Raw genomic sequence first — 27,922 nt, 5'->3', positions numbered from 1 at the left:
GAAAAAAAAAAAACACTGAGAGAACAGAGGATGCAGTATTTGTGTGTGTGTGTGTGTGAGCGTGTGTGTGTTGGGGGGGGGGGGTGTCTTTATGTGTTTGCTTTCTTTGGCAAACAAGCAAGTTAAACGTCCTCCAAATACCTTCTAATGGCCATTTACTGATATCATTTCATCAACTTAATGTTACTAAATTAGACCATGAAATTATCAAACAATAGGGTGAGAAAGCGTTGCAGAGCGTCAGGGCACAGCTTCCTTTGACTTTTACCTGTCGTCAAGGATTTGCTTTCTGAAGGAACATGTAGAACTGTGATTCACAAGCGGCTCCTCCATGTATGTAAGAGTGACAAAAAAGAGGCAGGAAACCAATTGCGTGCACATGTTTCATCCCTCGAAGGCATGAAGAATTGATGACCTCTGGTGATATATTTGGAATATCATTTCCTGCAATAATTTTCTATGAGGTGGGTAAGACGGAAATGTGCAGTAGTGCTATAGTGTACTTTATAAATGCTGTTGTGCTAAAATAAGTTTAAAAAATGTGACCAGGCTCGCACACGTTCCCTCATGTGTGATTACAGTACGTCCTTCTTTTCTCGGCTCTATCCTGGGGCAGCCGTGGCCTAGAGGCTTGTGATCGGAAGGTCGCTGGTTCGATTCCCCCACCGGATGGGCTGGAAAAATTTGAGTGTGGTGGAGTGATAATGTCCCCACCCCTCCATTAGCCGGCTGATGTGCCCTTGAGCAAGGCACTTAAAGCAGCGTGTATTTCACTGCACACTGCTGTTGCGTGTGTGTGTTTCAATCAGTGATGGGTTGAATGCAGAGAAGTAATTTCCCAGGTTGGGATTAATAAAGTAACTTAAAATTAAAAAATTAAAAATTGAATTAAATTAAAATCCTGCCGCTGTATGTTACATATCACACACACACGTGAGTCTATGTACATGCTATGTATAGTATATTGAATTTTACATACCCCTATCTGCTCACTTATGGGGTCCAAGAATGAGAAAATCTACATTTCGTTTCAATAAGCCTTGTTCTTGCTCAGTCATTGGGGGTCACTTACAAGGGTCTGATTCAATTATTCTTCTGTTCACAACAGGAGGAAAACATTTTCATGGTGAATGGTTTGCTTAAATAGATTACCATCTCAAATAATTCAATTTCCGTTAATTTGATTGATTTCATACCAAGGGGGGGAAAGAAATCTTAATTTAAAACCATTGCATTTCTAATCAAACATTAACTGAGAAAGAGGCCTGAGCGAAAATCTTTTATTACCAGTTTCCCCGCTAATTTAAATAGAAATTGCTGATGGCTGCCCTATTAAATGGCACCACCAGTATTCAGCGTGTGACTGGCTCATATGTGAAATAAACTACTTAACCGTATGCACGCAGGCTGCATGACCACTCCTCACGTAATGCACAGATTGAGCACACATAATCACACAGTGCCATATGCAGACGTACAGAGAATCTATGACTGGGCGTTACTACAGCAGATCCAGATGAAGCAGTTCAGTCATCTGATCCATTCGCATCCATTATTCATCCTGCTCGGGGAGACAGAGACTCTGGGCTTCTCTTCTCAGAAAGACCCAGGAACCCCATCTATTCTCATGAGCAAAGGAAATGCCATGCAGTATAGTGGAGTGAATCACCAGGGAGTGAAAACAAAAGTTGGGAGTGTGAGGGCACAGGGAATGAAATGAACCATGAGGCGTACTGTAAATCTGATTATTGCAAATCCCCCCAAAAAAAGTAACAAATTCAAAAAAAAAATGGAAATACAAAATGAGAAAGTGGAAGTTATTAAGCAAAACCTCCACCAGGTGTGGACTGGTGCCCACCGATGCTGTTGGGAAAATAAAGTGGCCTTCTGTGAGGAGAAAACACCTTGTGGAGACGTTGTGTGTGAGTGGCAGGCAGAACTGGCAAGCTGCCACAGATAATAACATCTGAAATAAATTTGATGTGTGGAATTCAATCTGTAGTGATAGGGACGGCTGCAGCATTAGAGTGAAGCTCTAAATGCTATCTACTCATCCATGGAATGAGGACTGACACGCAGTCTCAGAGAATAGATTGTGCAATTAGCAGCCTTTGTGCTGTTTTGACACAATGAAAAAGGGAAATGAGATTCAACGTTGTCATGCTCGGCTCTGTGTAGCTCTCTGATTCCCATAAGATATTCCAAATGTACTTCTTCAGGTGCGAATAAGTTCGGGGTTCAGTTGAAACATCACCAGACATAATAAAACGTGCACACAGAGGGAAGAAGAGAGAGTTCAGCTGGTCACACTTATTAACAATCTCCACTATTTCATTTCCGTTTTCAGCGGTGTGATTTTTAAAATGTGAAATTCTGATGTGATTTTTTTTTCTTTCTCTTTTCACCAATTTTGAAGAGCATGCCACCTCTCTCCGGCACTCGCTGTCAGTTACAATTATAAACTGCAATTCACCGGTCAAAGGAAAGGGGGCGCTCTTTGAGTATGCATTAAACCAATTGGCTTGGGAACTGCAGTTTCTCCAAACTTTACTGATTACTCCTTTAAACGGGCAGTGCAGACATCAGGTCCGATCATTCTACAGTTTCAGTTTATTGATGAAAAACAGCATAAATGTTCTTTGACAAATCTTTAACACGCACCGGCACACACGGTGCGTTTAGGTAACAGCAGCTTACGCCACTATCGGCCCGTCTACTGTATAATAAAGCCAAACTAAGTGCTGTTTTAGCCCAGTATTATTTGTACTGCAGCGCAGCCAGCTGAGTATAGGTTGGACTCACCCACATGAACTAACAGGCTATAACCATAAAAGCAAATTGCTATAATATTCCTATAAAGTGTCTGTGGTTCTCGGTGGTGAGTTTACGGTTACCTCACCGCGCTCCATTGTATTTTACGCTTCCCATGGTGTCCCTGTAATGTCCCTTCAATATTCCTATTGAGAATTACATTGTCACTGGTGTTCAGTGGTAATCTGCACAGTACAGTTGTACTTTTCTATGAAATAATAATAATAATAATAAAAATCCCATAATCACTGTAACATCCCTACATTATTTATTTTATAGGCCTAGATGTCATTGCAACACAATGCAGCCCAATATGATGGCAGACTCCCTGCTTGAGCCCTCCCTCCGCCTCTCATATGTCTACATTTTCATCCCATGGCCGTCTCTAGGTGATTTAGCGCCGCCAGTCTCAAGCAGGTGTCCAACATGGCGATCACGGGGAGCGGATCTCTCGCTATTTCTCTCTCTGTTTTCGTGATTTCAGCCTCGTTTCTTCTGAAAGGTAAGTTTTTTTGGGGGGCTTCTCGCGTGTGCATGTGTGTGTGTGTGTCTGTGATGCAGAATTTCCCCCCTTCACACAGCTAAAGCCTGAGGAGTACCGGGGAGAAGTTGTGGTGCGTTTGCGCGCTAGATGCGCACAAGCTTCCCCTTAAATCTCAGAGTCACTTTCTGTTGCTCCTGATGCCGCTGTCGACTCCAAAACAGCCGCGGCGTTTCTCACACTGTTAGGTTACTTATCTCGTGATTTTAGAGCTGAATGATGGGGTGTTGTCCTGAGTTGTAGCACCGCAATAGGCTACACGAGGGCTGCTATAAAAAAGTAATGTTAGTGCTTCGGCGGAGAGAAAGTATCACCGGTGATAATGGAGTGAAATGGTCGTACAGTTTATAGACCTGCAGGGCAAGTTGAAGACAGTGCTCACTGATACGCGTCTCTTTATTATCAAACGAGACCGATTCTCCAACCACGAGAGAACAACACGCTTCACGCGCACTTGTGTCCTGTAGTCATGACCGCATTCATTGTCCCAACTCATCCCACTGTCTTCAAATCTCTCAAGTCTGCGCTTCAGGTGCGCTTTGGAGAAAAACACGCATTGCAGCTCTAGTCTCGCACGGTGTCCTCTGGCCGCACAACTGCAGCCTCTGATTGCCTGTGTGTGCGTGTATGTGTGTGTGTGTGTGTTTGTGTGTGTGCGTGTTCCAGTCCGCAGTCTTCACTTCTCCTCCTGTCAGTGAGGCTGGAGATGTAAATCTGCCATGTCGCTGTTGTGCTTTACAGCGTGCAACTGCGCGAACCAGGGGCGCCCTAAATGTGCACGACCATTGCAGTCCCCCAGTCCGCTCATTTCCCCGTTATTCCACCGCGGTTGCATCAGAGTTGCATGCGTCAGTGTTTTTTTTTTTTTCTTTTTTCTTTTTTTTGGTGTCTCTCTCCTGGAAAACGTAGCCTATCCGCTGACAACACTGACGCATGTAAAGCGGCTAAAATGTCAGTTTAAACCCCTCCCAGCTAACAGGATGGACGCGTTGTGCTGTCAGTTCCCGCGTTGTTAAAAACGGCAAGCAACAAACGCGGTGACAGGTTTACGCTTGAAGACTGCTCCGTCTAAGTGCTTTAATTCCTCTTTCAGATACTGTCATTAGTGGCTACCCTACAGTAGTGGTATCTGCAGCCATCAACAGGTCTGCAGAAACTCATCAAAGCGTGTGTGTGTGTGTGTGTGTGTGTGTGGTGAGGCTGAAAATCTGCGCCCCAAATGAGGTTACTACGGATTGTTTTTAAACTGGTTTTTTTATTTCCTTTTGCAGCTCTCTCCTCTCAGCTCTTTAAAGGCTTTCATTTCACAGTTGTTGAAATTTGTTATGGTTTATGCCGAATAGCGGCTGAATGACATTTACAGCATTGTCTAGCGCCTCCTTGTCACATTAGGTTAATTAACCTCTCAGTCAAATAAAACAATGCATCGTGAATGTGCAATAACCCCGAGCTCAATACAGGCTCGGGAAGCTGATGCGGTCTCTTGGTTCAGAGGGGGGAAAAAAAACAAAAAACAGCAACAGAAAAACCTAAAAATCCCCAAGCCTGAGATGGTCTGATCTGACCTCAGGTTTTTTATTTTTTATTTTTTCATGTGTTTGATTGTCTTTGTGCCAGCTGCTGGGAGCAAAAACAGAGCCTGAGCCTTTGCTTTGTGGAGTGCTGACAGTCTGTTTTTTTGACAGCTTCCAATTTTTCTTTGTTAATAATCCAGAATCAGTGGATTTGAACTTTGCCTCCATATCTGGTGAGAGGAAAACAATCCCACTAACTGGACTGCTGCTCAACACAAAAGGTGTTCAGTTTATTGTAAAGACGAGGAAAGAAGGCTAATTAAAGGCAAGACAGACAGACAGAGAGAGAGAGAGAGAGAGAGATGATCCTGGGCATCCTAAGAGAAACTTGAGTGACTCATAAAGCCAAAGAGCTGCCTCGGCTGAGCATCCTGTTATGAAACACGGAGACTTTGCATTTTCACAAATAATCTGTTTAGGAGTTTTTCTCTCCCTGCGTCTCCTGGGGCTCGGCCTGTTGTAGCATATCAGATGGTTGAATTTCAGGAGGTTGCATAATCCCACTTATTGCCAGCTTAAACTCATTCGTCAGGGCTGAGTGATGGTGAAGTGGATCAATACGAGCTGTCATGAAGTCTCGAGGCAGCGCTGAACGACGGGGGTCTCAGAGAAACAAAAGGAAACACACAGTCGTTATGGCTCCTGGTCGCCAGTTGGCACGTGACACGATGAGTAATTGAAGATGTGCGTCTCTTGCTGCTTACGGAGGGGTTTTGGAAACAGATGCTGCTGAAATCTGCTAGCAGTGTGCTGCTCGTCCCCTCGGTTTGTGTTTCCTTACAGTGCGTGTGATCTGGAGGTTGGTAGTGTTTTATTTCCCCACTTATCACACAAGTGTATGACCTCCCTGTGGTTATCTGTCAGTGGCACTTACTGGGCCTTACAGGAAGTAGATCCACACCTTTATATGCATACTTATGTTGAGAGCTGAACATAAAGTCATTAGAAGAACTAGAGCCAGCGGTAGCGGAAGTATTTGAACAACAGTGTAAAGATACTGTAAAACAACATGTACTTATATCAAATGATGCAGGAAAATGTCTCGCGTGAGTGGAATATTTGCTGTTGCATTAACAGTATGTATAAGCAGTTTTAATGTTATAGTTAGTAAATGGATTGAGAAGTAAAAACTAATTAGTTCTACAACAGTGCAAGGTTTCTTTCGTAGCCTGTGATAGTTTTTTTTTTTAATGTGAAATGTTATTCTTCAAAATAAATAGCCAGCTGTAAAGTATGTCAGAAGAATACTCGAGTACAGCTCTAAGTAAATGTTCTTAGTTCCAGTACATTAGACTCGACAGATGGCAGATTTTCAAGGGCAGATGTAATAATGATGCTTTGCAAATAAAATGAGACAGAAATGAGCAAATCTTTCACTGTTGACTCAAGGCTAAGCATCTACATCAAAATAATAAATGCCTAAATACATCTGTATCACTGAACATCGACGTCAGCTGATCAAACTTACCATACTAAAAAAAAAAAAAAAAACATCTAAGTTGGAGCAGTTTTTCAGTTTTTGTTATGTTCCCTCAAGGTCATTAAAACACAATGGAGAAGTTGGCTGGTGGAGGCCACACAGTCACTGACCACCATCGAAGCCGAGCTCTGCTGATAACGATGGCCTGTAAATTGTCCAGTTGGTGCCATTTAATTGGGCCAAACCAATTACCACCGAGAATAGGAAATAAAGTACGACTTGTTTTCAGCATAGATTAATCTGCTGATTAATTTCTAGATTAAGTCGTCTGATGATGTCAAAATAATAATAATAAAAGAGGCGATGGCTTCAAATTTCATTTTTCTTTTCCGATCAACTGTCGACTTTAACAGCTTACTTTCACAAAAGATAAAAGAAAAGCAGAAAATCCTCACAAGTGAGAAGCCGAAACCAGAGAATGTTTGGCGTTTGTGCCCGGGAGATGCCTCAAACACTTGATCATTTGTTTCAGCTGTACTTAGAGCCACATGCGGCGCACTGGTGCTATCTCTGTGGCAAACTGAAGTGGTCTTTTCTCTCTGTTAACTGTATAAAAAAAGCATTTACACAGGACTGTCTTTCAGGATACATTTAATAATGCACTTAATGGCCCATTGATATGTGCCCGCTTGTGAAGTATTTCATTGGCTGTACATTGAAACCACCACAGTACATCATTTGTAAGAATAATAAACTCTTCTATTTAAAGGAATTGAATTTATTGCTCATTAAATTTACATTAAATTCTGCCTAATAGGCTTCAGTCTAATTGCTAGATAATGCATGGCACTACTTTATGCAGTGGCAGCTAATCATACTGTTGAACAGGGAGGGGCTGGCAGAGGATGAATTTAGCCACTGGTATCAGATCTAACAAAGTAAGTGATGTGGGCTTTGCTGTTATCTTTTCACCGAGGACATCACACCTCCGGGCAATTTTTCCTGCTCTCGAGTTTTGCTGCCGTGGATCTGTGTGAAGGCGCAAGGTTTCGCCTGTAAGTCGAATGTATATAAACCATCATTACCCTCTCTGAGCATGGCAGTGTGTTAATGTGAGTCCACGATCACACACTGACCCTGAAAACGTTCATCAGTTGACGTGGGAGTCGATGGTCCTTGTCGTCCTTGAGTGAATAAGCAGATTTTTCTTTGGTTTGTTCCTCCAAGTTGTAGTAAGTCAGTGCTTAGAGAAGTGGCTTAAACAAATTTCTTGCGTATGCTCACACTCACCTTGCCACTTAAACCCGATTCTTATTGTGATTCTGATTCTTGTGTTGTGGAGGCCAACGTCGATAAAGAAAAAAAAAAAAACCAAAACCAAAAACCTGAAAATTTCTTTCTATCTTTGGCTTTATGTTCTTTTCAGTTGCTGAAAGAATTCAGCGTCTCCTTAAAAAATGTCACCTTCGGCGATGGGTACAAGAGTATTGTGCCACTTTATAGTTGGACCTTCAAGTAAATACTCTGTCTGGCTGTTTTGTCAAAGTCACAGGAGGGCTGCTTGCTTTTCCTTGGATTTGTCCGAAATAAAGGTGGCAAAGGGTGGAGGACACGTGTTGCATGCTTGGCGTGTGGGTGCTGTGTGCTCAAGTGAAAGAAAAATCCAGATTTTACTTTTTGCTTAATGACTTGAGGTTAGTCAAAGAAACGGGACAGAAAAGGACAAAAGGGCACCAAAGGCTGAGGAAGAAAGCGAAGAAAAGAATGATGGAGGAAGAGATCTTTCCAATGTGACCAATGAACAGATGCAAAGCTATTAAAATTCCTCTTGAATTACATGAGTTCAGCGGGGTTCAGTTCAAAATTAGATGAAATTTTCATGTAAAACTAAAATACTTAAATCAAATCATTTTTAATTATTGACAAAAATGCTACATGCAAGTTTTCAGAACAAATAAATGAAATAAAAGAAGCACTTTAAAAAAAAAGAGTAGCAGTAATAGTAGTAGTAATACAGTTTGTGGTGATGATGTGGAGCTGCTGAGTCACATGACATGGAAGCCATTTAAAAAACTAAAATTCTAATTCATGAAAATGTTCATGAATTATATGTTGTTCAATTCATATATGTTTTGCAAAGCTGACTGTGATTAAAAGAGTAATTTACTGATGGTCCCCAGTGGTTGCAAGTAATATGTTACATTTACTCCATTACATTTAATTAAGTAACTTTTTAAGTCAATTGTCGTAGTTTTTGTAGTAGTTTTAATGCTGCTCATACTTTTACTTGAGTAGATTTTTAGAGAAAAATCATTACTTGGAGGCATTAATTGCACTACATTAATGATGTGTGAGCTCAGTGTACATTTAAACAGTCACACTCTTTGGTGTAGCCTGATGAAGAGAGAGAGAAAAAAATCCCAAAACATACTTGGCTGCTTTAACAAGTGGACATGGCTGATAAAACGGTCTTCCTCGGGAAAAAGTGAAGGATTCTGATTCGATTGTCTTCATGCGATTCGATGATCACATCTGGTCTGAAGCTGTCTGTGATGGGAGCTGGGTCATTTATACTGGAATTATATAAGTTTAAGGACACCACGTTGGAACTCTTTATATTTACGTTTTGACATGTCAATGTAGTGTTTTGTGATCACGCTTTCGAGATACAGACTAGAAATATTGTCCTGGTGTGTGTGAGCGTGTGTTTGTGTGTGTGTGTGTGTGTGGCGGGTTGACTCGTCATTTCAGCACTGATAAATCCAGGTGTGAGTTCACTTCTTTACCTGAAGAAGACCGTCTGTGGTTGAAATAATTCCCGCCATATTCACAAGAAATAAAAGATTCTCTTTTTCTCATTTTCTTAAGTTGCTTGCTACTTAGGTAACTTTTATCAGTAAATATTTATAGTACTTACTGACTGTACTCTAACTCGAGTAGTTATTTTTTAATAGCTACTTATACTTCTACTTGAGTACTCGTTTTGGTAACGGTGACGGCACTTTTAAGTCGCAGCACTCTTATTTGAGTAGGGTTTGTGGCGATTCTACCCATCGCTGATGGTCCCTACCTGAGACCCTTGTGGTTGAGAGTGAGGGCTCTTAGCCGCCAGCCCCACCCTTCTCAGCGGCATGATTAGCCCCTCCTTGTACCGCCAACCCTGAAATACCGAAGTGAGAAGATGCTGCTGGATCCAGAGTGAATGTCTGTCGAATTAAAACTAACTCAGTGGAAATTTGCTTTCCAAATTGATCTTGCAAGCATCGGCACTCAAAAAGTACACCCCCGATGTTATCCGATATCCAGTCCTGTTTACCCCTGTAACTTGAGATTTCATTACAAACACACGTGTTTGCTTTGAGAATATCAGCAGTTCATCGATTGCACTGATCTTCCGGAAATACTGAATGTGCCGTTCATCCATTGCCTTAGTTTAAGTGTGTCAAAGCAGTTGCTGATAAAAGGCTCAATAGTTTTGCTGTTAAAAAAATCACAAAACCTTTGCAACATTTGAACAAATGGACAATAGTTCAAAGCCGACCTGCCTTTGAGTTAGAAAACCCTGGTCATGTATTAAACACATAAAGGAAAAAAAAATAAAACTGGGGACATTTGTGAGGCATTTGTAGTCTACTGCACTGTCAAACTGAATGACAAACTGAGGATGATCAAAAATATGTCTGTCTGTGTGTCTGTCTGTCTGTGCTGAAATGTAGTAAACAGTCAATTAGGAGAAACAGACAGCCAGATGACAGGTCCTTTCATGACGGTGGGGACAGAAGCTTCCATTCTTGACTGTGCCGTGGTAATGAGGAGGAGAGCTGATGTCTCTGCTTATGAATATGACATTGTTCTCTCTGTTCCCTGGATCTGAGAGACCTCACTCTATTGGCTGCAGCGCTTAGACGGTGACTGTCAGGTCCACAATGAAAAAAAAAAAAAAGGAAATGCAATGTTTTTGTTTTGAAAAGGGCGTAGAGTGCACATTAGTATGGGTGATGGAGCAATTACAAGCCACCATTAAGGCTGTGGAGCCATCAAAGCACAGTACTTTCTAAATGAAGAACTCCACTGGGCAGATATCCTCCATACCTGCGCCGTGCCATAATTCAAACAAACAAATAGCAAAATAAGAACAAATGAGAATCCACTTCAAATGGCTCAAATGGCTAAAAGCGATCCTCTCATTCTGCGTCAGTGTGCTTCCCGTAATGATGCTGGGGGAGGCATTGTAGATCATCCTCTCGTCTGACCGTTCGTCTGCCTTCTCACGCGTAACAAGACAGATGCCAGTAATTGTGTTTTTTACTGAGGCTGGATGAGATTCGGATTTTGATACCTCTAAACCTCCCCTAAATTTTACTACTATGTGGCGTATTGCCAAATAAATTTCAGATAAAGTTATACGGGGACTGGAGTCAGAATCCATCTGCTGTGTGCTGTCACTTCTGCTTTTCACCGAGCCTTCTCATAAATGTGCAGTGAGAGACATGCTAGTGCCCATAGGATAAAGCCTGAAGACTCTGATGATTAGTGCACTTTTCCTCTAGCGCCACCTTGAGTTTGACATTTTTAGTCCAAATTGAAATATCGCTACAAGTGGGTGAATATTTCATTACCATACACTCGTTTATGTTCCCCTCAGGAAGAAATGAAAGAACTTATAACTAATAACTGGTGCTAACATCATATTTTGCTTCATGAAACAGAAGAAAATCAACCATTAACCTCGGGTGCACTTTGTGTTTAGTGAGAATTAGGAAATTTTAGCATGCTAAGAAGGTGGTGAACTCACCATGGTCTCATTTTCTTGTCACTGGAGGTTTTTCCACAGCACCCTTTGGTTGTTTAGGAGAAGATAAATAAGTGTTTAAGTGTGTCCACGTTTAATCCGCACACGTAGCACAAACTCAACAATGCAACTAATTTATGATAAGGGCTTCTTTGCAGCTGTGATTTGACTGTGATGACAAGAACACCTTTTGAATTTTCAAACACTATTTTAATATACTGCTTAATCATCATGTGTCATCAGCCCTGTCCTACATCTGTAGTCATGTTTCTCTATTGTCTCTAATCAGATTTTAATTAAGTCTATCTCACTGCTCCATTGTGGCATCCTTAAAGTTGTACCGAGTGGGCTAAGCAGATCAACATTTCTTGTTGATCACTTGTCGAATTTTATCAGAATTTTCGGATACATCTCACATCATCAAAAATTACACTGATCAGCCCAAAGGGGCGCTCGACATAATTTATTCACTCATTCCTGTGTCATATGCAATGTCTGAGCCACCAATGACCTGATTTTCAACAATATTAGATAATTTATTCCATCAAAGCATTTCCAAATTTGTACTGTTTGTACCAAAGGGGAGGCACAATTACAGCCTACAAAAAAAAGAGGAAAATGCAGTGATTTGATCTTTTACTTGAGGTCGCCTCGTTTGTTTCACATAATGGACCATCTAGAGACATATTAAAATGCAAGACAAAATCTAATATTTTAAAGAAACTGTTCTGTCTTTAGTTCAGCGACAAAAAGAAAACCTCGACAGTGGGCGAGAGTCAGAGCAGAACTGACAACATTAAGGCCAAATAATTGTTGATCAATATGGAGGAGAAAGGACCCATTCTGACAGAGAAGACTGAACCTCTGATCAATACATTTAGTTATCGAGCTCACACTAATCCACTGCTTGAACTGGAATGAAAAAGGTTCCTGTGTTGTAAACCGCAGGGTGTTTGTCTTTGTCATTGTCACCACATAGTTTCTTGTTTTGGTTACCTTCAGAGATGCTGAGCTGAGGGGATGTTTTGGTATTGGACAATGCACACCTTCTCTGGACCAGTCCTATACTATATCCACTGCGGTTTGATGGTAGATCATTCTCTTGTATGGACATCTGAAGCTGAGAGTCTCCTCCGTCTCATAGAGCTCAGTTGCTGCACCTTGCATCCCAGACAACAGTGGGGGAGCCAAACCTTCATGCCCTCTCTGGCCTTGTTTGGGCAGATGTGAGCGCGATAAAATAACCACTGTGTGCTCTGTAAGGGGCTGCACATTGGTTGAAGAAAATCAAAAATGCACTAACTCTGTGCCAGTGTGGGCCAGCAGAATTCGAACACTACACTAATCAATAAATTTTACATTGCTAATAAAAAGGCGATGTGTTACTGATCTTGTACTTTACTCAGAGATAAGGTCAGATAAGGGTAAAAATGTTAAATAACCCGCCCCCCACCCCCAGATTCTTGCTTTAGACACTGACTATTTGGACAAGTGTGTCAATTTCTAAACAGCACCCCCTGGAATCAGCCACTCCCTTTCTTGTTGGAGTGCTGTTTGCAAATGCATTTATGCAGACTGAATGAAATATTATTCCCTTACGCAGCAGGAAAGAGTCAGACTTGGGGACAACATAAGAATAGCCTCCATTACACCCTAATGTTACTCTGATTTTATTTGAGCAATACACTCAGGGATGCCAGTTGGAATGAACAAACAAGCCTTAAAGAAACAACATTAAATAGACTAAAGGAGCAGAAGAATAGAAACTTACATATAATTTATTCAGGCAATGACTTTGAAATGAAGCCTGTGTTACTTGAAACGTTCAGTTGCCAATATTCCGGCTAATTTATTAATCATGTAGGAGAACAGCACTCATATAAAGGAGAAAAGCAGCAAATCCTCACAAAAGTGAAATTTAAGTTAGGGAATGTTTGCAGTTTTTGCTTGAAAAATGACTTCAACAGTAAATTCTATAAATATTTGATTTTTGTTCTTAATCAGTTAATCTGCTTTTCATTTCAGCACTACTACCTCTTCAGATAGTTGTGTGCTTGTGTTTCATTTGACAGACAGGTGCAGTATTGGACGGCGTTACATTGATAAGGTTTTCTAATATTCTGACCACCTCAAGAACATGTACAGAGAAGCAAATATATGAGAAACAGGTAATACAACCCAATAAAACAATGCCATAATAAAGGAGTAGTTCAACATTTTGAGAAATACACTCATGTTGTTTCTTTCCCAGTGTTAGATGAGAAGATGAACACCGCTCTCATGTTCATTTCCTGAGCATGGTAACTGGAGCCGATTAGTTGTGTGTTTGTTGCTGTGTTTGGGATGAATGGGGAGAAAATTACTTGATGGTTGAGTCTCATATCAAAGTTTTAGTTTGGTGAATATTTGATAACCTGGGAACTGGCGACGGGTGGCACGGTGGTGGAGTGGTTAGCACTGCAGCCTCATAGCAAGAGGGTTCCAGTTTCGAATCCCGGTCTATGTGGAGTTTGCATGTTCTCCCTGTGCCTGCGTGGGTTTTCTCCGGGTACTCTGGCTTCCTCCCACAATCCCAAAAACATGCATATTAAGTTAATGTGTTAACTGGCTACTCTACTTTGGCCCTAAGTATGAGTGTGAGAGTGTGTGGTTGTCTGGCGACCAGTCCAGCCCCCCAGCGACCCTGACAGATAAGCGGTATAGAAAATGGGAACTGGCGACTCAATAAAGAACTAACTTTTTCTAGAATTGCTTAACGGGGTGTGTACAAATAGGAATGGACAAATCTTGCATTGTATGCCTTTAAATCAACGTGTCACTTACATTCAGCGACGCTATAAAAAAAAAAGTGCGGCAGAAGCACACGGATATTTATGACAGGATTGTTGATGGATTAATAGGATCACAAAATAGAGACTCCTGAAATGCTTTATGACTTTAGAAAAATTGGCATTTTTCATCTCTATTTACTCTAGGTAGCATCTAATATACTAAGTGGATTGCTTGGGCGATAATTTGGCAGGAAAGTGTGAATTCTCAATCTTTTATTGTAAAGTGGTTCTTGCCAGTATTGTAGTCGTTGTAGTCTTTAACAAGGCTAAGAATGTGAAATACAAGATGATCAATAGAATTTACAGTTGATGCAGAACTTCCTCTCAAGGTGAATCATAAGAACATTTTGATGCTGTTTACTCAGAAGAGAGTTGTTGTCTGACAGGTTGGCGCTGCCTGCCTTGGGAGGAAGGCATCATGCTCTTGGTTTACCAGCGTCACGATAGACCCATCTTAATTACTCTCAGATACAGCACCATAATCTGTCATTGTCAGGCTGATCAAGACTGTGCAAACCAAGCACTAAGACTCATTCACCCAAACCAGAAGCCTATTGATTACTTCTCATACTTGAGTCATTGCACTGCAGAGAGACATGAGAGGCAATAGAGCTAATGGAAGGGGGAAACTCAAAGTCACATTGTTTACATCTAAGATGACAGGTAAATGTATTTGAAAGGAAATATGGGCTTGATCCATTGGCTCCCAAATAGCAGTGTGTCTGTAGCTAACAAGGAGAGTAAACCCTGTGCTGCCAAACGATCAGCTGCCCTCCAGTACAGATGTGGAGCTTACGGCAGGGCAAGCTTCTCTATTTCTAAATCAAATCCATGTCTGTGCTTAGCATAACTGAAGCATTTCAATTTGCTCTGATCCATGTTTGTTGCGTAATACACACCTTCCATCAGTGTGTTTCTGTCAAAGCTGACACATGGTTGGGCTTTTATAGGTGGAATAGTAGACTATACATTATATGGACTATATAAGTATCAAAAGCATTCAGTGGAAGTAAGGGGCCCAGCTCAAAGCCTGATTAACAGCACCATCCCAATACCTTTGTCCATATAGTGTACATGGATTGCATCTTCATTTTTTGCCGACAATGATTATTTTATTATATATAAAAATTATTACTGTATCCCGAATCTACACAGCTTTTGCAGCTATAACACAAGAATTCAATGTATGTAACTGTTTTACACTAACAGGAAATGATACAGTACTTGCTGTTGGCCGTCAAACTGCAACCAAAGCTCCCAAAAACGTAAGGAAGTTTTAATTGCAAGCTTTTCATATTCCCTTGTATATTTAAACAGTTTTAAACTTGTTACACAGCAGCTGATATATTTTTCTCATTTCTTTTTTCCCAATGGGGTCTAATGGTTTGCTGAAGTTTGCTGAGTCTCCCTTAATGAGCTAAGGGCCTAAATGGAGACACCGGGGCAAGCTTTTTTTTTTTTTTTTTTTTTATTACTTGTTGATATTTGTTGTGTTGATGTTTGGTTTTGCTTCTTCTTATTTACAGAACTTTAGAGCTTCACTATTTAAAGTCATACAACTTCAACTGCTGAAGTGCTCACTGTAGGCATATCTCAGCAGCAGACCTGTAATGCTATTCATTTGACTAGATAAGCTCACCCAGTTAATTCTTTCATCTGTTCTCTGTTCTTTGTTCCACCAGTTCTTGAAATAAAATAGAAGAGCAGTTATGCTGGTATATATAAATATACTCAAAAGCATACTATTTTTGATGCTACTTTGTGAAGCTCTTATGTTTTATGGTTGCACCCGTTGACACTACACTTGCCAATTATGAAATATGATCTTATTATTAACTTAATAAAAATATATATATATCAAATTAAAACATCTTTGAAATATTGACAAGTAACCAGACACAAACAGGCAAAGAAATAACTACTATCCAACCCCCACGCACATGTTCAACCTTTAGTGTCAAGAATACAGTAAATGACTGACAATAAGAAGCACTAAGACAGCTCAACAACAGAATAAAAAAGTGATACCTCCACCCACTCGGGTATACTTCTCGCACTCTAACTCTTGAGCAGGAGAGAACTTTGTCTTTGTGGACAGTGTTGCAGCTTTGCAGACTTTGGCGTGTTCACAAGCTGAAGGAGGACCCAAAGTTCAGTCCTCACAAAGAGGTAGCTTTAGTCCTCGGAGATCTTTTCTGAAATCAGGTCTAGTTAACTTATGATAGTCTGTGATGCTCACATAAATTTAATTAGTCATTGTAAAGTCTGCGCCCTCTGTGAAACTGTCTTTCAATTGGATTTCATTTGTCCTCTGAGGCAGAACATATGCCAGCACTCATTAGCAGGGAGCTCTTGTTTACAAAAAAGGTTCAGCATCTATCTTCTTTGACTTCCTGCTTTTAACGGGCCCTGATGTTATTGCACAATAATGATCCAGCTCTACGACAAGGGAGTTTACCTGAACTCGTGAAATGAATGGACACGGCAGCTCAATGCTGAACCTGTGTGTGCCAACACTGAACTTTGCTCTGTCCACCATGTTGTGTGTGAACCATATATGGATTTTATTTTGTTGTAAGCTTCAAGGTTGTTCACATAAAAAGGGTTCCCTCTCTTATGAGAGCTGTCAGTCCATTTAATGGAAGTGCTATCAATATACCATCTCCCAGTATGAAGTGGGAGGGCTTTGTTTCCAAGAGGACACAAGACATGAAACACAGAGGTTCATAAAAACGATCATTATTTGTGAGGTGTGAAAAGGATGATTACTGGAATCGTCACTTAATGCAGCTATAAACACTGTTTCAATCCCTGTTTGCCAGTCGTGACTTGGTTGCATGTAGATTCAACTAATTGAAAGACAAACTTCCAAAACTAGACAGATTTTTGGTGTTTCTTATAATTATTTTGGGCTGTCAAAATATCTTTTGAATTAAAAAGCGATAGAAACTTTTTTTTGTCAGTTTTACTTTGCCAGCGTTATGTTTGCACACAACTACTTCACTTCCTGTGTGAGTTTCGTCTTGGGGGAAAGGCCTCATTCAGACCAAATCAGGCATTGGGATTAGGCTGCGGTGTTGCGGGCCGTCAGTGTATTTACGCTTAAATTTATGTGTTTGTTTCTTAGCATTTACCCAATTTGGTGCAATATACTCACCTTATGTGTATGCCAATGGAAGTTTTAAGCGTTATACCTTGTAAATCTAATGTTAAGTTGAGTTGTAAATGGATGAGCAGAAGTGGATGTCATTTGAAACCCTCAATAAGGTGTCAAAATCAATAAAACAACTCGGTAAAGTTGCTCACATTTGTCTTATATTAATTTCCAAATATAGCAGAAACATCCCAAAGAAATATATAAGCAAAACATTGGTCAGTGGTCTAAACTCACCAAATGAAAAGTTTTGTTTTGTTAGCGTAAGTCAAACTTAGCTCTGTATGGAAAACCTCAGAGGAAGAAGGAGCGGCTCCAATCTAAAAACAGATATCAATAAATGTAAACAGCACTGGCCTAGGGATGTCATTAAAAAGAATAGCATGTCTAGACCTCATAAAACCAAAACATATTGTTATTTCGAAGCAGCAGGAGTTATTGCCTGTGAGCACTAAGATGACATCCATCAATTTAGGGTTTTATTGGAAAATGTAGATGGGCTGCTTGGGAGATGTAAATGATTTACTTAGCATAAAGTTTTGCTTGAACAGGCAGGGAGATAGTGTAGTTAGCGAGGGCAGGGAAGTATGAGTGTGACAAAGGCGGTATTGAAGCAAGAGCTGATTTCCCAAGCCTGAGAGAATCGCGATCTGTGCATGAATAAATAGGCTGGACCTGCGCAGCGCGGATTATTCTGGTTCAAATATCAGTAAACTTAAGGGCTGTCGAATGGCGTACATGTGTAATAGGCTTGTTGGACATGATTTAATTTTGTCACTTGTACCCAAATGTCACATCTTCCAAGGTTTGTGCTGATTGTTTCTCACTGTGTGCACAAATTGCTGTTTTAGTCCCTCTGCCTTATTATATTCTACATTCGGGCCAATTTATAGTGAACCTTTTCACATTTAAAATATTTTGATTGAATTTGTAATGATATGATGGCAAATGAAAACTCTGTAATGAAGACAGTTTATACAATAGATCTCGCAGCACAGACAAATCACCATTAACTTTATTACTGCCTGTCAGTGCTGTGTGACTATTTGCAATATGTGGTGTGACACCGCAATGAATGTCTGAAATTAACATGAAAAACAGTTTAGACTTGGTGCATGGAAGTTTGCGAGATTCCACGCCACATTTTTGAAATGCTTCAGCTTGAAAGTACTGAGCATTTGCATGCAGTTGTGTATCACTTTGACATGTTGGCCTCATCTTTCAGTAAATCTCAAATCTACATTTATTCAAATGTGTTCAGTGCGGTGAAGGTTGACACTGCATAATCCATCAAAATGTTCCATTTGAAGAGAGGGGCTGGAATTATTTGAATCATCAGAAAGCAGCCTTGCTTGTGGTGAAGCGGCAGATATTTGAGTCAAAGCTGTTGAAAGTTTTCACCCAGGGAATGAGAAAGTCTAGAAATCTATTGATATATATGGCATAAATTCACCTTGCAGATGAACTAAAGTCTTTTCTCTCCATCTGACCTTGTCTGTCTCTTTTATTTAATGTGTTTTCAGCAACAAAAGGCAGTAAACAACATATTTTATGTCATGCTTTGGTCCTTTTTTAGGAGAAATCAGTGTTTTTCGTAATGATTGGCAAACGTTAGTAACGTTCGTAAGTTGTTTATTGCCAATGTCTACCTACGTTTTGTCACTATGCACTTGCTGCTCTAAGATGAAAGTCCTCAGTACGAACACACCCTCATTACTTGCCACATCTGGCCTGGTACCTTATTTATTTTCATTGCTCTCAACAGGACGTTTCTGCTGCATATAAGTGCGGCGTCAAAAATAAAAACAGGGTGTCATCACCATACTAAAGGTGACAATTGCTTGCAACAAAGAGGTCTGATTTTATCACCTTACTGATAAGCACCCCCATTTCACCTACCATCCCTGTATTTACAAGTTCTGTTGTTTTTAACTAAATAAAATATCTTGTTCACAGAAATATAATGGTATCTTGCATGCAGCAGTGAGGAAAGTCTTTATAATAATGTGGACAAAATATCCTCTATTCGTATTGGTCTTTTAGATTTAGTTCTATAGTATTTTAGCATGTGCTATTTAGTTTGTGGCTTAAATTCCATGGTTTTAAGTCGTAATATAAAAACTTTTTTGTTAATTTTTTTCGAGTACTCATCTTTTCAGTGATTTCAGTCAAGGCTGCAGTTCAGTTCAACGTATTATGTGATGCTTTCATTCACACAGATGTCAGCTCTCCAGTTCATGGAGCTGGGGCACAGTTTTCTTTATTCCTTTTCCTCCTCTTTGTCCACTCTCAAGGTTGGAATGTGTATATAACAAACCCATGTGTAAAAATGAATCAAGCAGCTGTGCTTCAGCTAAGGTCAAAACATTAACCTTAATCTCAATCACACTTCATACTGTGGTGCTTCATTGATCAAATTTTGTTTTGAATCTGAATCTGAATGTTGTTGATTAGCTACATACACTTTCAGTTGCTTTGACACAGAAGCAATGACCAACCCTTATCGGTATTTTCCTTTTCACCATAGTGCTACCTTGTGTTTTTATTATGAGCTGACACATAAGATTTAACAGTAGACATCCTTATCTAAATCCTACTGGACTTGACCAAGCAGACAAAACATTTTATTTAGTTTAGTTTAGTTTAAATATCCAGTGTTCTGTCAAGCCAGTTTTATTTTGAGGATAGAAAAAAAAAATAGGTGAATTGACTGTAATGTTTGTGTGCTTAACTTGAAGCTACAGCTCTGAGACAGTTAGCTGAGCATAAAGACTGGAAACGGGGAAACAACAACATCTCGTCTTTATGCTAAACTAAGCTAACTGATAAATGTCTCCTGGCATTAGCTTATTTAGTGGCCATATAAGAAAACGGTATCCAGTTTCTGATCTAACTTTCAGAACAGTGAATATGCATGTTTTCTGAGCAGCAGAGGAGGGATCTGATATGAATCAGATGCTGCATGTAGCCTACAGAGTAGCTAGACAGAAATAACAACAGTGAAATCACAATAAAGAGAACCGAAATGACAATATTAGGTAAGGTTCAAACATATATGAGGAATATGGATCAGAGCAGATATCTGTGATTCCACATATGGAACCAGACACTTTTATGCTAATTCTTCGCCTTTGTCACCTCTTTGTCAGGAACAGGAAAAAAGTCAGCAAACAACATATGAAGAGATTTACTCTGACATTTCCAGTGAACATCACTCCTGCAGAATAAAGAGACATTTGTTGTCTCTTTGACTTGATAACTTGTTGATTAGGAGCTCAGGTAGATGAAAAGAGCGCAGACAGAACTTTCATGGTTACCTGGATGACACATTGAGCCCATGGCTGACGAAGTGTTGAGTGACAGCTGGCGGGCCCTCGGGGAAGCACCTGCCTGTCAAAATACATTGTAAACGTAAGTGACATTATTAGGGAAATTCTGTCACCTTGTGCTTATGCAACGTCTAAAGTTTGAAATGATACATTCGTAGTAAACAAACTGTTAGTGTGATGGGTGACGTGTTTTGTCCAGCGATTACGCATAATTACGTTTAATAATTCCCTCGACACACAAGCAGACAAACCAACTGTGTGTTTGTTTTTGTCTGCAGCCACCGTTCTTTGTGTTGAGTAGGTCACCTCCGAATATTCATCACCCCCTTGTGTCATCAACACAGATGCAATTTGTGGCAAAACATCTCGCTCTTCACTCCACGGCCCCGTGTATCGCCAGCCCGGACCAGCTTGGCCATCAGACATCCACAATGGCATAATTATGGAGTATTAAACCATCACAATGACACATCAGTCAGAGAAGATATGCAAAATGCCAGCGAGGCCTACTTGGTTTATCCTCACTCTTGTCAGAATGGTGTGAAAAATGGAGGATTGTTTGCTGCTGGATCATAATTACGACTGGTATTTATGACGCCCATAAAGCCTTCAGTCAAGAGGATGCCGCATTTGAAGGTGACTCTGGGATGCGTCACGTTAGACGGCGGACACAGTGAAACAAGACTTTCAGACAAGCTGTCTCCTCTCACCAAGCCTTTTAAATCATCATCACTCTGGCCATCTGTATGATCGTTCACATGATATATCACCTGTTAGATGCTGCAGCATACGTGCCACCACCAGCAGACAGTGACAATGAGTCTGGCAGCGAGCCGCATGTCGTTTGATGCTTCTGTTTCCTGTTATTAAGCCATCGCCTCCATGCTGTTGTGTTAAGCGTCACTTAAACTGCCAGTCAGGTTCAAGGGATGTTTCTCCAGGTTTTTTTTTTTTTTTTTTTTTGTCCTACTTGTTGTTTCAGTGATGTGGCCAGTTGAATTTTTCATGGCTTCAATCAGCTTGAAGCAGCTTGTTAGACGGCAGATTCTGACAGTGCTTTGATTCTACTGTCTGTCCAAATGTCGTTCGGCCTAAGCTCAGCTGTCTACCTTTATACAGGCCGACTGGCTCCCAGTCATATTTAAGTGCAAGGAAAAATACAACATGGGCCTTATTTGTGTTGTTATGACGTCTATTTGCATTGTACCAGTTGTGATAGATTAATGGTTGCTGTATATATATATATATATATATATATATATATATATATATATATATATATATATATATATATGAACTTACAGCAGTGTTCAGTGTATTGTGCAATTGTTGTACAGTTGGTGTACTTGAGATTTTTTTTGCCAGCCTTATCCTTTGAGGTGATATTCAGATGAAGCTGTCGATGCAAACCTTTGTCATCGCGACACTGAGTAAACCATTTGTCAGAATGGGTATTTCTTCTCGAGGTGCTGACTAAAGAAATCACGTTCTGCCAGTTAAAAACAAAAGAAGGTGTCACTGCCAGCCTGTTACACTGGGAACAGAAATTATTTTCTCAGTAGTGGATCCTGATTGTAACAAGAAAAGGACTGCCAGGTTTTCTTTCTTTTTTCATTTTTTTGTTGTACGTTTAAAGCAACACCTTGTTTCTCATACTTGTAGTGTGATTTTTATAAGCTTATTGTTACAGCAAATTATGACATTAATATGATCGAACTTGCTAACAGGAGAGCAGAGTCATTGTTTTTGGTTTTTTTTTTCCTTCACCTCGTTTCTTTGTTCCTGTCTTCGTCCCTCTTATGTGCCACAGCCTCTTATTACAGTTAGAGGGCAGGTGTGTGTCTGGCCTCAGCTGGGCATTATCCTGGCCCAGATTGTCCTTGGACCCCCATGTCTGTCTTATAACCTTGGCTGCAGCCACCTCAAACATCACTGGCTGTTCTTAAAGCTGCCCTTCCCATTGATTAATCCACTTTAGTTTGATTTCGATATGATTAAAGGCAAAGCATCAAAGCATCTTATGGAGGTAATTACTCACTCATTAGCCATATGTTTGACAAGTATGCCCTCCTGGCATTGGAAGCCCCTCCATTAATCATAAACTGAAATCTGACAAAAGGAGGTGATGAAACGATGAAATATATATCTTGACTGAGAATCAGTAAGATTATATTATTGATGGATCACAGAGCAGGCTGTCATAAAATAGCACAGTCTTTACTTGATGTATGACTACCGAGAATATATTTTGGGTCATCTTTGCCGCCACCATATTTCTTCACAGACCATGTTGCAGTCATCATTATCAGTCTGACCTGCTCGGGGAGCATTTCTCCCCATTCAAACACCCAGATGTCAACACATACAGCTTGTTATAACTGAAGCAATCTAAACAAATGATCTCACCGACCACCTGAACATGTTTTCCTCCACCATAATATGAAGATGATACCCCTGCCCCCCCTCCCCTCCAAAGCAGCCACCCACTCTCAGTCTCCTGTCTTCCTGGGCGATCTCCCCAGGCTGTTGAGGACACGACAGGACAGGAGAGGATAAATTACAGCTACAGAGCCTCGGCTATCGCCCATGCTTTCATTTGCACCAGCAATTAATCAGCCATCACTGGAGAGCTCTTGCATGTCAGACTGAGGATTTTATTAGGGATGTCCTTTATGGGCCTTAATGAGACTTATGTCTTCCTTGAGTATTTCATTTGCTTCACATAGCCTGGTTGCTTGTAACCTTGAGGTGAGGCGCCCCCCCACCTCCCCCAACAGCAAAGCTTGGCAGTCAAGGCTTTTGTTACTCTCCTCTCGATGATCTCGCCTTGATTTGCTCTTTCATCCGCTACCTCCCTCACTGTTACAAATCCTCCTGTCTTGCGGTTATCTAATTTTAGATGCAATTAGGCCTGATTTGTTTTGTTTATTCTGACATTCCTCCTCTCTCCAGTTCTGAGATGCCGCGCTAAGTGAGTTATTGAGTGAGGTAAATCACCTTACGTTCAGTGAAATGTAGAAGCAGACAGTCATGCACCTCAATGACTACTCCATCACGATTAAAGTAAAATGTGTGGGGCAGGATCAATCCAACACAACACATGCGTTGACAGGCTGCTTTTTATTTTGATTTTCACCATTACAATCACAATGCTTAAAGGCCATGAAAACCTATTTTCTCACACAGCTTTTTTTTTTAAAGAAATTTCCACATGAATACACTTTTTTTTTCCTGCAAAAGCTGGCTAATGTTTTTTTTTTTTTTCACATGAGGGATTTTGTATTTTTCTCTGTACTCTTCTCATGGGTTTGAAGTGGAAGTGGTCTGGGCTAAATTTAACCAATCAGGATTTAGCAACAATAGAAGGTTGTCGGGCAACTGCCGATGAAATCTGATGAAAGCATAGTCTTGATGAGATAACAAAGTTTGGTAAATGAGGATTTTTTAAAAAGTATTTCAGGTTTAATTATTGCACATTTAGTCATGGATATGTGATCTTATAGAGTTAAAAGGCTCTGTAAAAACCCAGAGGGATGTTTGACAATTACTGCTGTTGTGATATTTACAGATTCCTCAAAGACCCCTTTGACTATCTGGATGAAAAAAAGGTTCACTGAAGACAAGATTTTTAACTTGTTTTCCAAGTTGCACCTCTGTCTCCTAACACAATAGATAGATTGATAGATAGACACCAGCAGACCTTAAGAAAAACTACACAAGAATACAGAAAACCAAAAACACTGTTTCTGATATTTTATAGTTAGTGAATGAAAAATTTACAAAAAACAGCAAGAACATTTGTGATATGCCATTTTTTGGTATTCGTGCATAAATAAGTTCAGTTGCATATTCAGAAAAGGTTTAAAATGCTGTTTTAATTTTAATAGTGTTTCATCCCTGCAGTGAAAAGGATTTTGTAAATACCTTCAGAACAGCAGGAAGTATTTTTAAATGACCATCTGGGTTTGTTTTTAAAAGATCTCCAGGTATTTGTTTTCAGAAAATTGGACTCTTAGCTCCGTGATTTCAGCATGATGGTAAATACATGAGAGATACAAACTGGGGCTAGCAGCAAAGTATGTAGCCAAAATTTGGATTTAGGGCTGCTAGAATTTCTCTGTGGAACAAATATATTTTGGATAAATCACTCTTTCTCTTTAATTACAAAGCAGCGCGAGCTTGCAGGATAGTTTATTTTCTGAAGAAAATAAAAGGCAGCAAATGAAAAATCTTCTTCACCCCTTTGGCTGTTTTCTCCTTTTATTATTGTGGAGATGATTTTTAAGCTGACTGCACTGTTTTGTGTCTGGCCAAACAGCACTAGCTACAATCACAGTGAAAATACTCCCGAGTGGGCGTCACCCGGTTAACCCATAACCACAGAGTCAGCCAGTAAGAGGATGCGGAGGCCATCTGGTAGCATTTTTACAGTATGGTGTGGCAGTTTGCCCATGTGTGCTGCAGGAAGGGTCGTATGACGGTCATGAAAGAGAGAGTCTCTGGAATTCTCCAAGGACGCAGACATGAATATTCTCTGTCCAATTTTCTGGGTCAGGCGTAAGCTCAACCAAAGCGCACGACCTGCTCACATCTGCCACCGTCGTGCCGAGCGAGTGATCAAACTATACGACCTTTAAAAACTTTAGTGATATCTTAGCAGTTCTTAAAGCTGCATTTGCAGGATGTGATGAAACCATTTGGAATCAAATGGGTTGTCCTCTTTTTTTCTTTTTCTTTTCAAAGACACCATATGTTAATAAGTAGGACATTTTACTGGGCTGCAACAAAGTTTCGAACCGGTCTGAAAGACTGTGCTGAAACTTGGAAATGAACATCATTATTACATAGATGAAGGAAAAACAAAAGCGAATGATCCATAACATAAAGGCTGTTTAAACACTGGGTAAAAGTACTTGAGTGCATACAATTTTGAGGTAATTATTTAACTTCATACTTCACTCCGGGATTGTCATCTTATTGCACAGCCAGTCAGTCACATCGGTGGACGCAGGCTACTCAAACACAGAAACGAGAGGGATCAACCAAAATGTAAAGTGGCTCCTTGAGAAATAAAGCAAAAAAAGAAAAGAAAAAGAAAAAAGAGACAATGCAGTTCTAGGAGAAAAGTACACGAGTGTAACTCCCACATGGAAATCAATATCAGTGTGCCATCACCTCATCCTTTCACTCATGCATTTATAAAAGAAATATACAAGCCTAACTAAAAAAAAAGATATTTCTGTCTTGTCAAACATCCTGTGCCTCACACAGTCGTTTAAAGGAGGCTCCCGAGTGTCATTCACTTCCTGAGAGTAATTTGTTCCATCATTATTGCCATCTGGGTCCTATCTTTCAGTGAGCAGTTAACATTATTGTATTTTTTTTTTCACCACATCTATCTGACAGCTGTAGTTGGTAGTAACTTTGCACATTAAGATTTTATTTACAACATTTACTGCATTATCTGCCTCTAAAATGTGTTGATTTGTTACCAACTAAAATTCCCAACTGTGTATGACGTCTCCACCTCAAGCAGGTACAGCGTTAAAGTACTTAATGCAACAGTGTCAGTAATCCAATACTGCATCAGATATAATAATGTCTAGGATTTCAAATACTGTTTTCCTCTTTTTGTAGTTTGTAGTAAAATTCTGCATATGTCACAAATGAAAAGAGATGCTGTATGTATGATGTGAATATTCTAATAAGGAGTTTTAGTTCAGTCATACTCAGCCTCCCCCTGACACACACACACACACACACACACACACACACACACACACACACACACACACGGACAGTCCGTCTCTCGCTGACCGCACATCGGTGGCCAGCTGTGTTCCCTGTTTGACAGCCAGGTGGTTCAGACTTTGGAGAGCAGCAGCTTCAGTTAATTAATGTTACCCATTTGGATCTTGTCAATGGCTAATTTACAGATGAAAAAGAGTCAAAAACTTTTTTTTTTCTTAGTTCAGCAGCTTAAGAATTGTTTTTATTTTTCTTTCTCTAACAGCTCGGTCCTGCATGTGAAGAAGAACAGGACTGAACGATGCATTGCAGCCCCGTTTTCAAACGCATAGATAGATAAAGAACTGCAGTAGCTCAAAATCAATATTGAACTTAGAGACAAGCTATTTACAGTACCTTGATAATGTTTGACAGAGGCCGATGCAGCTTTCAGTGTGTGGTTGTGGAAATCGATGGCCGGAGCAATTCATTTGGAGAATAGGGAGCTGCAGTGATTGGTAGACTGATATAAATTTAATTGGCAAAGATTTTGATAATCAGATAATCTTTTATTTTTTCAAAAGCAAACACACTCTGCTTTCAGGTTCTCAAATGTGAGGATTTGAGGCTTTTCTCTGTCCTATATGATAGTGAGCTGAATATCTTTGCGTGGTGGCAGTAAGTAATTATGAAACATTTCCTCGGGTTGTGGGGAATTATAACTGGAATGCTTTACTTTTGTTTGACATTTCAGTAGCAGATAATTCATAGGGCAAATTATAATTAATTACAGCTTCAGAGATTACGCCTATGAGAATAGTTTTAATTGCATTTAAATTCCAAATGATCCCATCTAAACATCTATTCAGCATTTATGAGCAATATATAAACAGTTAATAGTTGCCTATAAGACACTGTAATGTAATTGTTGTATGCAGATATTGAATAATCTTTCAGTGTTATATATAATATTCCATATCTGCAGTCATACAAAATATGTCTTCTTAAACGCTCTTGTTATAAACGAATAAACTTAAGAATGTCCCAATATGTGATTACAAATAGGCCTAGATTATGGTGTTATTAATAATTTATTGTCTACATGCTGCTTTTAAATGCAAACGGGAGGTTAAAGAGTTAAAGTGTGACATTTTTGACAAATTTTAATTAACATGTGAATGGGATTTTTTTCCCTTCAGTCTATTTTCATGATACTTAATACTGAACCTTAACTTTACCTTAATACTGAAAATAAGCGTCTCTACATTTAGAGAACGACTGACATGTCTGAAACCACAGAATATAATCACGCTATTACATCTTCATTGTTAAATCAACAGCTGCACTGTCATAGCGTGGAAGAGTTGAAGAATTTATATTCCAACATAAACCTTATATTCTGTAATATTTCTTGTTATGAACCAGTTAAAATATACCCTTTCCCCCTGGAAATTCCTCCGAGATGCCCTCACACTCAGACTATATTTCACAATTAATTATCTGTGGAGAAGTGCCACATTTATGCTGTCTGGCTTGAGGAGAATACTAATCATATACATGTAAATTTATGTATTAATAGGTGTGGATGTAGGAAAATTCTGTGGGGGAAACTAGAGTTGAAAATCAAATGATGGTTTTGACTTAGCAAGACTGTGAGCTTTTTTTTTATTATTATTTTTGCATTTTTAACCCAATTAATTTGTAGTTTGAGGTGTGACAGCAGTAAGAAGCACAAGTGGAGGA

General features: G+C 39.9%; 1 protein-coding gene and 1 long non-coding RNA gene across 5 annotated transcripts in view; both read left to right on the top strand.

Annotated features, from left to right (window-relative positions):
• Nucleotides 1-3,170: 3,170 nt before the first annotated feature.
• cadm1b (cell adhesion molecule 1b) overlaps nucleotides 3,171-27,922 on the top strand; it is a 132,628-nt gene continuing 107,876 nt past the window's right edge. For 3 of the 4 annotated variants that reach the window (XM_046389408.1, XM_046389406.1, XM_046389409.1), the window contains exon 1: nucleotides 3,190-3,313. In XM_046389408.1, coding sequence (XP_046245364.1) covers nucleotides 3,238-3,313 — 76 coding nt within the window. In that variant the 5' untranslated portion in view covers nucleotides 3,190-3,237. Of the gene's footprint in view, nucleotides 3,314-27,922 lie in introns of all 4 variants that reach the window. The other variant, XM_046389407.1, reaches the window with a different exon arrangement.
• On the top strand, nucleotides 20,067-21,703 carry LOC124059434. Its single transcript, XR_006843390.1, has 3 exons — nucleotides 20,067-20,161; nucleotides 20,273-20,534; nucleotides 20,731-21,703. It is a non-coding gene; the product is annotated as an uncharacterized LOC124059434 (long non-coding RNA).

The sequence above is a fragment of the Scatophagus argus genome, chromosome 5 (assembly GCF_020382885.2).
Source record: "Scatophagus argus isolate fScaArg1 chromosome 5, fScaArg1.pri, whole genome shotgun sequence".
Taxonomy (NCBI): domain Eukaryota; kingdom Metazoa; phylum Chordata; class Actinopteri; family Scatophagidae; genus Scatophagus; species Scatophagus argus.
Note: the sequence above shows the minus strand (reverse complement) of the source record. Positions and strands in the feature narration are given on the sequence as shown.